Raw genomic sequence first — 12,610 nt, forward strand, 5'->3', positions numbered from 1 at the left:
CTAACTACCATTATAACATTGGAACTCGGAATGCATTTTCCCATAGAAACAAACAACCAACTTACAGATGAACTTTTAGAGCACACCCCATTTGTAAGCCAGGGACTTCTTGTATAATAAAATGGAATGCCACACTAACAGCTCCTACCTGGACTAAATAGGACTATAACCAACCAAAATAAAGTCCAGCCCTTACAATACCCCTATCTTTACAAACATCAGCTCCTCTTTTGCTCCATTTTCCCAAAAGTGTATCACAATTAAAAATCCTACTTTCCTCTTTCATGTGTGTCACATGTTGATATCTATGGTTCATTCACCTAACTGCTGCATCACTGAGGGCAGCAAATGGTTGCAATCCACCCTTCAGTCTCATCCCTGTGTGTTCCTCCACCTCATGTTTGCCTATCTGTGCTGGTACCCCATAGTTACACAGTGAAGAGAGGACTGAGCCAAATTTCTGCATTATAGCAGCCCCTGTGGCTGTTCCAGTGGGCAACAGTCTAGGTAAACCTAGTCCAGGATTTGCATCTCTGCTTGCAAAGAGATGGGTGCAAATTAAGGAGTGTCTCCATCCCAGAGTTGCTGCCATCCTGTAAGGACGCAGCCGTCGGCTCTGATATGCCATTGCCCATCAGAGGTGACATCACATAAACATTTGATCAGAGCAAAAAGATATTTGTGAAGTCAGGTGTGGCAAGTCAGTGTGGGTGGTATTGTTTGGAGGTGGCAGGTCATCTTGTCATACAGATGCATTGCTTGTTAGCACCTACTGGAACCATTGTCAGTCTTGTATGCAGTAGGTTATTTTCATCCATCATAATCCTCCCAGCAGTTAAAAGCATGGTGGAATCTCAAACTTTTGGGGGCACTGTATGAGCCAACACATAAATTAGATGCTAATGTGGCTAAGGCAAGTGGTAATGAAACTGGAGGATTTATTCATCTCCAAATGAATGAGGTGCATATGTCAAGTTGAAACAATATGATTTATGTGTCATTGTCCTAGCTTTGGAAATCTCAGCCATGATTCTTAGCTCTGCTGCCTTTGTCAAATGTAAGCTCTGGTGGTTACAGTCTCGCTTCCTTAATTTCCTCTGCAATTTGAAATTCTGCACTACTTATGTTTAAACTATTGTATATGGCTTTTGTGCAATAGTTAGAACTGTCACACTTTTCAGAATTGATAGATGAAGTGATCTTGGTTCTAGGTTTTTTGTTTTTTGTGGTTTTTTTGTTTGACTTTTTGTCAGCTTAACTTTTGTTTAAAAATGCCATCAAGAAACTTTGGGCTCCTTCAAAATGAAATGGTAAAAATTTTAGTATGATCTATTGAGCAGTGTTCTCTTCAATAATACAAGTAGCAGGGTATATATCATATGGCACAAAATTATATGCAACTTCAGGCTATGCAAGTACTGGTCTCACCTTCAATTTCACTGTAATAAGGTCTCACATTTTTATTGGCTGTAGATTATTATTTTCACCCTTTGATATTTCAGGCAGATAAGCCCAAGTCAAACATGCTTTGAGAGAACGAATGCCAAAACCTGCACCAGACTTTTTTGGCGTGGTGTGATACTGCTGTAGATTTTTTTTAAAAATAGTACCTCCACATTTCCAATGAAATAGACCATTAAAGACTTTAAGTGTGAGTTAGGCTGGAACAATTTTTTCCAAAGATGAATTGTCTAAGAGCACCACTGTTTGATTGTCAAATGAGGGGAAAAAATGGCTGTATCAATTCTATTTGAAACCATGATCATTATTTTTGTTGTCTTTTGTTTTGCTCTTCAAATTAGATCAGTGACTGAAATTGGGTTGTATATCTGTTGCAATTGAACAAGCTGCTAATCTGAGCTACACTTGAAAACCCTGATGGACATGGCCTCCGTGGGGCCAAACAGAAAACTGACCATTTGTTTCCTGGTCTGTGCTACCAAATAGCAGGGGCACCCCTATGCTGTATTGCATCTGAGAGTGAATCTGCAATTTAGCTTTCAAAAGTGCTGATTACCCAAGAGACACTGTGCATTTGAAGAGCCAGAACAGGATTCTTGCCCTGTAACAGGCAAGCCAAACCATCCCATTTCTTTCATTATTGAGTAGCTTTTAAAAAGAAACTGAGGCAGGAGGCCAATTTTCTTTGTTACCTTCCAGTCCAAGTCAGAGAATAAACAAAGATAGAATATTTCAATGTGGGAAGTGAAGCTGGCAGAACACAATTAGATTTCACTTGTTCAGAGTTTTGGTTTTCCTGTTTCCTTTTCTTTTGGCTACAAATTTTCTTTAGTAGAGAGACGTGAGCTGATATCAAAGGAGGCTTCCCAGCAAAAAGCATTTTCTCCCAGATCTACAGCCTACAAAATTGGGGCTAGGGGAACATTTTGTTCCCCCTCTTTTTGTCTGCTGGTAGGTCTATTTGTCCCATATTTACTTTATTCTTCTAAGGTTGTGTTTCTTTATAGAAGCTAGTGCCTATGGGGTTTGTGTCTCGATTCAGTGTTAGCATAGCTTCAGGTGAGTGGTCAGTATCCACAATCTCCTAATATTTCATGTTGTTGCTGCAGTGCACGCAGAAACCTGATAGCATCTCAATTAGAACTGGAGATTAGACCTCTCATTCTCTTGTTCTTAAAGTATTGACCTTCTACCAGGCAAGCGAAAGGTGCTCTGTTAGTGGTAGCAATGCTGAGCTTTATTTAAATATATAATTGATTGTGGTCTGATATGCCATCCAGTACAGCACAGTTGTGCAGAAGCACATAAAACTTCAAATAACTGCATGGTGACCTTCTTTTTTTTGCTCCCTCATCTATTTTTTCTGTGTAATGCATTTTTCTTGTCAGACCCCAAATTCAGGCTCTACCAATACAATTGTGTGAAGGAAATTTTCCAGAACAAATGTACTACCTGGTAATGTTAGTGGGTATCTGTGGAAATGAAAAGCTGCTTGTTTTCCTGGTTTATATATTGTCAGGCCCATTTCTGGTAGCAGATTTTAACTTTTTGAAAGGCAACTTTAATGGAAGTTTAAGTAGAAACAAAATTGTAAGTCAGGTGTCTGACAGACCGTGTAAAACAGGTGTCAATTATTGTAGTTAGTTCACTCTTAACACACTGCCACAAATACACATCTATACAGAAATCTTGTGACTCACAAAATAAGGTATTTCTGCAAAACTAAATGGGAGGCATTTTCTCTACAAAACTGTTTCTCAGCAGGTGTAAAATAGCTACAATCCAGTAGGTCTTCAGTAAGTAGTAGCATCTATTTGCCAGGTCAAAAGCTCCACAAATATTGGGACTGACACTTCTATTTACAGGGAAATAAATATATTTTTAATATGAAAGCAAAGTGCAGTCACAACTACTGATCATTTCAGCTAAGTTCTACAAAGAGCACATCAATCAGTATGAGTAAATTCAGAGAACTCACCCCCCAAATGAGAGGAATGATCTGATATCAACCTATGCTTTAAAAAAAAAAAAAAAAAAAAAGCTTGTGGCAAAACAGACAATTTCCAGAGCCCAACTTTGAAAATTTCTCTTTGCCATTTTAATAAGTTGGATTCTAAATGATAAAACTAATATCTTTTAAGTGAGTAGACAAATACCAGTTACAGATCATGTATAGTGAAATACTAGGCTGATAGGTAGTCATGTTCAGAAGTTCTGGTTGCCCTTCTGGTTATGCTGGATATTTTTGTCATGATATTCAGTTGTGAAGACTACATATTTGTACTGGCAAAGTCTACACAGGAACCTTGGTCAACAGAAGTCACTGTCAGAAGGGATTTCTGACAAAACTTCTGTCGACAGATTGCATCCACTCATAAAAGTAGATTGAGAGAGCAATCTGCTCCCTTGAAAGAGAGCCGCCAGATTGCCTGGCCCTCTCTCGACAGAAAGGCTGACCGGAAGCTCCGCAAAAGGGACTGGAAACCCTGTCTGTCGATGAAAGGGCACCAGAGCATTTGCATGGCTGTTTTGTTGACAGAACACTGTCGAGAGAGGTGTTATACCTGAATGGGGGGAGGTATAAAACTGCCGGCAGATATGCCCAGTTTTGTCGACAGACTGTCAACAAAGTGTATTTTACATGTAGGTGCGCTATGGCTTTTCCCAACAAAAGTCCAGTTTTGCTGGGAAAAGCCTCTCCTGTAGATGTAGCCATTATGTTTGGGAGGAGACTCAGGTTCTGTTGTATTTTCATGGGTCAGTAGTATTGGAGGACTACTCAAAAGGGTGCAGATATCTATCAACTAAAGCTAAGTTTCTAGGAATGGAAATAGCCAGTGGCCTTACTATATGTCAGTGAGCAAAAGCAAAGCTAATGGTTGGAGAGCTAGAGTGGGTTTTAAGTCTTCGAGGAAGCTATTCATAATAAGAAAGGAGTGTACTGCTGATAAGGTTTTGAATCATATTAAAACAGTGGGTAAACATGAAAAAATAGGAATGCAGATGAATTCTTAATAAGCCAGGAAGGTAATGTGCAGACTCAGTTCTGCAATCTGACCTTTCAAAAACAGTATGTCTTCCATTTTATATTTGTTGCTTTCCAGATGTCACTTCCATCTACAATTAAGCTTAAAAATTTCCCAGTTTTTCCATTAAGTAACTTAATGTCATACATTAAGCATGCGTGATATTTCCTGTAGGAATAATTCCTGAAATACAATTAGCTAGTCATTTAAATGTTTAGCTATTTGGGGCTAAATTTAAATACCAGCAATTATCCTGCACATAACAGCCAAGACTTTTGAAATTGGTGACTGGACATCTTCAGTTCTTTGGAAATGACTTGTGTCTCAGTTCTCACTTCTGGGACTGTCAGTTGTGCATAGTTGTGGAGGCAGATGAGATCAAGGATCATGTCTTTAGGATTGTGTAGAAGCTCGGCAGTGACAAATGTACTGATTTCTTCCCTCCTTCCCCCCAATGCTCCCTGCAGAGGTCAAGCCTCCTTATTTTGTTTTTCAGCTGTGCCAGCAGTCATGGTTCTATAATTTCTACTTCCTTGCTTTATATGGGTCCATTTTTTTTGGATTTAAATGCATCAAGATTCTTTTTCCCCTCAGCCTCTTCTGGCCAGGCCACCTTTTGAAAGATGGTGTGGACATCCTGGCCTCATGGATAATGCAAATGTGTGCAGGTCCCCCCACCCCCAGTTTCAGCAAGAAAATGTCTTGCTTTGTAAAGCAGACAAGGGCCTTTTCTGTCCCAGCTGCTGGATACTCCTATAGCTACAGGAGATTTTATTTAGTTTAGAGTTAAAAGAGAACCCTGAGGTTGTTGGTCATAAAGTGACCCCCCCCACCCCCAGCAGTTCTATGAATGCAACTAAACTCTCAAATGATAAAACAGATAGCAAGACAGAAGGCAGAGTCTGCTGGAAGAATCTTGCTCTTTTGAATGCCAAGGGGCTGCTGACTTTAGTAGCTGCAAAATGGTCCATGCTACCAAGGAATATACAATGCTGGTTACAGAGCACCCTCACTAAGGTACAAATAGTCAGGGTCCAGGCAACCATCTGACCTGATGATGTAACAGCTCAAAACATGGAAGCAAATATCCTAGATCACTAAGGGCTAGAGGGCTTCTGCCTTTCTGGATTGTCATCCGCAGTCACTAGATATGGTTTGGCCTCAAACCATCTTTGCTCCAAGATCCCAACCCCAAGGCTATGAAAGGCTAGAGATGCACTTAGGGCCCCGGCAGTCTCTTCTTAGCCAGTGAGTCCACTATTTGCCAGTTTGTCAGTCCATGTGGCATTCATGATACCCACACGTGTGTATGCAGAACGTTTGGAAATGGAGAACTTGTAGAATGAGAAGCAGTTTTGCATGTTCTGTACTTGATTGGCCCTGGAGGTGCTGCCCCATTACGTTGCTCCCAAGAGACTATTTTGCCATCTTGTTGCCCAAATCCTGTCATTATGAAGGAGGTGGTGTCTGGTACAACTGAGATAAGGAGAGTCAGAAGATCAATCCAGTAAGCAAAACCAAAACCCGTATTAGAAAGGTGGTTAAGATTTATCAGAAGAATAGATACAATGGTTTCTCATTCTTTAAAGGCCTCAGTGCGTTTCTCCCTGAAGTTTTCAGTGATGTCATATATGAAAAGAGCAGAAGATGAGACAGGCAAGGTAGCCGCCTGGTCTTCCATCAGTGCTTGCACCTCTCAGCATGTGCCTGCCCAAGCCGGATGAGTCGTCCCTGAGCCACAGTGTTGTGATGAGTCATCAGAAGCAATTCACTGCTGGTCTTGCAATAGGCTCTGTGCCATTCAACTATGGTTCAGTCAGGACCCACCCAGGTGATCTTAAGGGAATCGGTCTCTGCAGTCAGTTCAACATCACTCCCTGGCTAGGAGCGCTCCAGCTGGGGAGTAGGTCTGACAGACTGCCTGTGCTCCAGCCAGCCCTTGTTCCTTCTATTCTTTCCAGGCCTGTTTTCAAAGTAGTCAGCACCTGCTCCAGCTAGCATCATTTCTGGGCTCAGGTGACCACCCAGCAGGAGTGGACAAAGTTACTTGAGTAAAAGTGCATCTGCTTTCACTTCTGGGTCCTTGAGCGTAATAAAGATATGACACATGCGTGAATATGTACATTTACTCAAGTAGTTTTCCAGAGGGACACTGGTGACTTGTACTTAAGTACATCATACATCCCATCCCCCCCCCAGCAAAGCATCTGTACTTTTGGTCAAGTAACTTTTTGCGTAGTTTTTCAACCTCTGCGACCCAGTCACTGACATTTACTTAAAGAATTATAAACACTACCCGGGATCAGTTATCGATGAGGATAGAAAAATTCTAAATGCCATCATAGAGGTGTGGCCCATATTTTTTAATCACTCAGTTTCTATTTTTATATAGATATTATTCATTCTGTAGCTTCTATAATACTTTCTTTATTTCTATTCCTTACTCCAGTGCTTCCCTGCTGGTCATTTGCCAGGAATAAAGTGTGGCAGACGTGTCCTTGATAATTTCTGTTTTTAAAAGCAGATGTCTGCCAGCCCCACCCCTTTCCTTTTTAATTGCTTCCCAAAGAGTGGAATCAAACATCCACTAGCCATCTCGTGTTGCTCCTTGAGTGGCTTGTGGTAAACTTTCACATCTCAATGCAATGCAAATGAATCTCCAGCTACAGATTTCTTGCAAGTGGCTTTTGACATGCAGGTATATTTTACGAATCTCTTTACTAGATCAGCATTTTGCAGCTTGGCATTTGGCACTTTACACTGTTACTCCTGTTATACTTTGTTGTAGTTAGAGTTGATATTGTATCTCTGGAGATTTCTAGAAGAGCAGTCCCTCAGTGACCATTAGCAGTTCAAGGCAGCTTTTGCCACAGTGCTGAGGAGAGATGGATGCTAGAGGGAAGGACTGAAGAGTTTTGAGAACAGAAATCAGGAAGGAGTGACGAAATATTTTTTGAAGGAATTTCACTCCATGGTCTGTTGTGACGGAAAGTGACACTTGAACAAGGTGTTAAAGACTATAAAAGACAAAATTAAATCTGGTTTTACATGTGCTAGTTCACAGAATGAAACAAATTCAGTAAGTATAGCTGTTTTCAGTTGGGGGTATACTTGAGTAAAAATCAAATGAAGCTTGAAAACCTGCAGCACTACAATAAAAGCAGTATGAAGTACAAGAGTATTTACAAGATTGAGTTCTTCGTACAGTGGATATTGTGAAACCAATGCAATATTACACTGATGATGCCTTTTAAGAGACTTCAGACATGTAAATCATTACTTCTTAATTGTCCTATGAAGCTCACTTCGTGTGTATTCGTGAGTATAGCAGTTAGGAAATGTTTACAGAATCAACTTTTCCCAAAAATGTATTATTTTAAGGTGCTTTTTTGGGCTTGGCAGCTCACTGCTGGCATTTCAGAGATGATAAAATAATAACAATAGTTGTCTTGTCAGAAAGCACTTGTCTAGTGCTTTGAACAGGGCACTGGGTGTGAATTTTGTTGCTGATTTGCTAAATAGCCTTGGGCAAGTCACTTAAGCCTTGCTTTGTATATGTGTAAAATTGATAGAATAGCATTTAGCTTTGTACCTCACGGGAGTGCTGTGGGGTTTTTTTATTACTTGTAAAGTATTTTGAGAGGCTTTGCCATACACTGTTTTGTAACTTTTACTATTTTTAGTTTTGGTTCTGAATCTAGGAATTAGTGTGAGGACTATAGCAAAGCAGATACTACAGACGTTTGCAACAACTTGTGACACTGCTTTGTCATACTAAAAGTGTTTTCATTTTTTGTTATATCTGTAAATTATTACTAGCCCTGTTAGACAACTGTATACAGCACAAAATACTACAGAGCCATTTAAATGTGTTACCAACCCATCAGAAATGATGAAACTGTAGAATGCTGTTGTCACATCAATATTCCTTATCGGATCATAAAAGGAAAAATGAAAAATCCACGTCACTCAGAAAACTGTCAAGTTCTTGCTAAAATAAAGCTAATGAGTCACACTGGTAACTGGGAAATCCCTAAAATGTGGGTATTGCAATGGTTATATATGTTAAGCTATATTATATACCATAATGTCAAATACAGAGACACACACAAGTATCATTACTGCATTATTTCTACTGAGCTTTCCTCAGAATCCTAACCAGTAGCACAGTGTGTCCTGTGATTATTTAATAACATATATGAATTCAAGCCTAGAAGGAATGATTGATCGTGCCTACTGCCTGATGCTTATTGATTTTGATATACATTCTAGTCAGTGTTTCTGATTGCCAAGAAATAACAAACAATTGGGATTATATTATGGATACTGAATGAGGGAGGGAAAAAGAAGACTGAGGAAAACAGCTAGTGCCACACTAACTTCACTGTCTGAGGTAAGCACAAGTATTGCCTTGCATATATTCAGATCCCTTCAATTCATCCAGCTTTATCAAAGTAGCCATACACATAAATTTTTACCTTCAGTGAGCATTTACTTTGGTTACTGGGTGAAGTTAACAAACAAAAAAGCCTGTTGGCCACTGTATATGAATATGGTAATTTTTATTCTAGCAGCTGCCTACTAGATGAAAGTCTAGTAGTATAGTAAAAGGAATAAAAGCTTCTGAAAATCAATATAGCATGCAAGTCTTTCAGCTATGAATCTGTTAAATATGTACTATCTGCTCTGCCTTATTACGGAACATGTTTAAAACTAAATATCTTTTAATTAAACTGGCAAGTGCATCAAAATGTATATATTAAAATTGTTAGAAAAGTTTATAGATGGACTCAGCTTGTCATCTAGTTTTTCTATCAGAGGAAATAGAGACTAAAATTTCCCATTGTTAAAAGGCTGTTGAAATGAAAAAATAAAACATATAAAAAAGATTTCTTCCTCTTGTGATTTACTAATTTAATTTTGCAGTGGTGCTGCAAAATTTCAAATGATTGATTTTGCAGGTATTTCGAGTTCTGATTAGGGACTGTACACAAATATGGCTCCATCCATATCTCTGATGACCCAATGTGACTTTAAAAGCCTTGACCATTTAAATTGTAAATTTCAGGAAAGGAGAGGTGACAAGGAACACCGAGGGAGGAATACCTATGAAATAAAGTCCTAAGTGGCAGAAAAAAAAGCCTCTTTAGAGGGATGGGCCTGTGTGACATGTGATGAGCTGCCCTTCCATGTGCCACCTCATTTACTGGGGTACCTCTGAGCTTGCCTAGTGCACCATCCTGGGCTCCCTTATAGTGTCCTGCTGAGTCAGGCCCTCAAACCTCCTCCGTCACATACACAGGTGGGGCAAACCCAGGTATAGAAAGACAAAGATATTGACATCAGCAGACTTGGTATGGGAATACGGCTGTTTTGAAATAATTCAAAACACCACCTGTCTTATTTCAAAATTGGTAAACCTCATTTCACAGAGAATAGTGCCTATAGTGCCTGAAATAGCTATTTGGAAATATGTGCTGTTAAGACAGGGACTAGAGCCAACTTCAGAATAAGCCCTAGTGCGTCCAACGGCTCTATTTGGAAATAGGCTTTAGGTGTGTAGCTGATGTATTTTGAAATAGCAGCCATGTTCCAAAATAAGCTAGTTCAGAATAGCTCTGCTGGAATAGCTTATTTTGAAATAAGGCTTCTGTGTAGAGTTACCCTTAGATAATAAAGAAACTGGTTACAAGCAGTAATTTCTCACCCTAGGTCAGTGGTGTCCAAAAGAAATTCACCGTTGGCTGCTGCCCCTCAGCCAGGCACCCTCCACTACCCCCAGGCAGGCACCCTAACCCCCACCTTCAAATGGCCAGTGACTCATCAGAGCTGCTGCTGGAGCTGTGCTGCCTGAGCCAACCATACCGCCTTGAGCTGCGCAGCCTAGCCAACCTGCGCGAGCTGTCCTGGCCCCAGCCATCTGCAGCAGAAGCCCCCTTGCCACAGCTGCCACACGCTTGTCCTACCAAATGGTGGGGCGCTTGGGCAGAGCAGCAGGAGGGATGTCCCATGTGTGCAGCTCTCCTGAGCTGCATTCACCACATCCATCTGTCCCATTTGCCACGTGTGGCGAACAGACAGTCTATTGGACACTGCTGCCCCAGGTGTTGTTTTAAGCATATTATAGAATTTCTTGAGGGTGTGTTACTCTTGCTTGCTGCTCACAACTCCAGCTATTTCTTTCACATGTGCGATACCTTTTCCTGCCTGGGCTCAGTTCTTCTCCACCCCCACTCCTTTGTACTTGTTTCTCAGTTTTCCCAACTGTCACTTTGGGCAGAGAGTCAGTGAAGAAAGAACCCTGATTATCTCACTTCTCCCTTCCCCACCTCCAGTGGAAAAATCCTGGTATTCCATCATGGAGTCCAGTACCAGGTGATTTAATCATATGACCCTGAGTATCAAGGAAGCCTTGAATCATAGATTGTTTGTGGCATCCTGATAAAGCTTCCAGGAAGGTGGAAGATTAGTATCTTCAAAGACCTATTGTTCTCCCGAATGTTCTATTGACTTGTTTCCAGACTGATTGCATTTTGTCTGATGGACATTCCCCAGGCGCAAACGCTTTTGTACTATAGCTGAATAGCCAATATTCCTAAAGGTAGATCGGAACATGATATATGCACACCAACAGGATAATTATATTCAGTAAAGTATAACCTTTTCAGTGATATCACAGATGCCTGATCTTGCACAAAGCATATCACAGTTACACTATAATTGTATTATGATAATATTTCTATAAAAATATGGGTGAAGTGTTACAATAAGAATAGTATTTTATAGGCATTGAACATATGCCTTCTTTTGCTGCTCAAGAAAGCTTGAAAGTTAGGTGAGGAGGGTCTTTTTCAGGTAGGTTTTTAAACAGAGCCATTCTGAGTGCTGTTGTAGAATCGTAGGGTTGGAAATTACCTCAGGAGGTCATGCAGTCAGTTCTGGTCTTCCTTGGTTTCACTCGCAGGCTTGCTGTGGGAAGATGTCAGAGAGTGGGTGCTCATGGTTCTGATGCCCTAATGAAATAAATGAATATGCTGAGTCTTTAGCAAAAGCTTCCTTTCTTCAAAAATCTAAGTGGAATTAGAAGGGTTACCAAAAATAAAATAAATATCCAAATGTATTAGTTTGATTTAAAATCCCTTCAGCTGTCTTGTGAGGTCATCATGAGACTGGTTTTCCCAAACATTCTACAATCTTCTAGGTGAGACATGCTCTGCATTTCTAATACAGGAAGATTCTTCCCCTGACTTTAAGAAACCTGTTAGTTTTTGTAAGTATTTTCTGTAAGCTGAGTGCTTGGGTAGCCACCCAGGAGACAGTCAGGTGCTTCCTCACTGATTAGTAGAGCACCCGCAGGCGGCATCATGTGTTTCTACTGGTGGTGGACATCTATACATACCTTGATGCACATAATAAAATTTATTCTACCCATAAATAGAAAAACTTAGAGGGAACACTAATCTTTGTAGGAAAGCCAGCTGGGGGTAGTTGCAAATGGTGATAGCTTGATTCTCAAGACCTGGTTGAACCCCGCACCCCCATACCCTTCCAAGGAGTTATTACGGGCATAGTGACTGACTTTTGTGTTTGCTGGTGGGTGCTTTTTTCTGCCCCCTCCTCCTGCGCAAGTGGCAGATGGGACCTCACGGGGCAGAAGCCAAACAGGAGTGGGACCTCAGGGCATTGTGTGGGCAGGACCATGGGAGGAGAGGAGCTGAGCAAAGGCACGGTGTGGATGGGGCCTTGGGAGAAGGGGCCAGGAGTGGCCTCAACTCTATTCTGGAGTAGGGGTGTAGCCTCGGGAGGAAAGGGTGGAACTTAGATGTGGCCTTCAAGTAGAATAGAGGGTGGAGCTTTGAGAAGGAGATGATGAACAGGGGTGGGTTCGTAAGCAGAGCACAGGTGGAATGTGGGGGGGCAGGGGCAGGGTCTGGACACCAGGACCCACAAGATTAATTTGACTTTGTGGTTGCTGAGCACAACCAGTATATATGTTGCGTGTGTGTGAGTGTGCGTGCGAGCCTTGGTGCACCCACATAGTCCGTGCTATAACTCAAGGGTTTCAGTAACGCTGAGAGGTGGACAGCTAGCTGCTGGTGAGATCTGTGAGTAATAGAATAGAG

General features: G+C 41.1%; 1 protein-coding gene across 3 annotated transcripts in view; it reads left to right on the plus strand.

The window, feature by feature from the left end:
- ST6GALNAC3 (ST6 N-acetylgalactosaminide alpha-2,6-sialyltransferase 3) overlaps positions 1 to 12,610 on the plus strand; it is a 308,982-nt gene that overhangs the window by 115,688 nt on the left and 180,684 nt on the right. Inside the window, exon 1 of one of the 3 annotated variants that reach the window (XM_075002903.1) lies at positions 7,163 to 7,185. The exons of the other annotated variants lie outside the window; for them this stretch is intronic. Within the exon in view, the coding sequence (XP_074859004.1) occupies positions 7,180 to 7,185 (6 nt within the window). The 5' untranslated portion in view covers positions 7,163 to 7,179. Of the gene's footprint in view, positions 1 to 7,162; positions 7,186 to 12,610 lie in introns of those variants that run through there. 3 annotated transcript variants of the gene reach the window in all.

The sequence above is a fragment of the Carettochelys insculpta genome, chromosome 9, assembly GCF_033958435.1.
Source record: "Carettochelys insculpta isolate YL-2023 chromosome 9, ASM3395843v1, whole genome shotgun sequence".
NCBI lineage: Eukaryota > Metazoa > Chordata > Testudines > Carettochelyidae > Carettochelys > Carettochelys insculpta.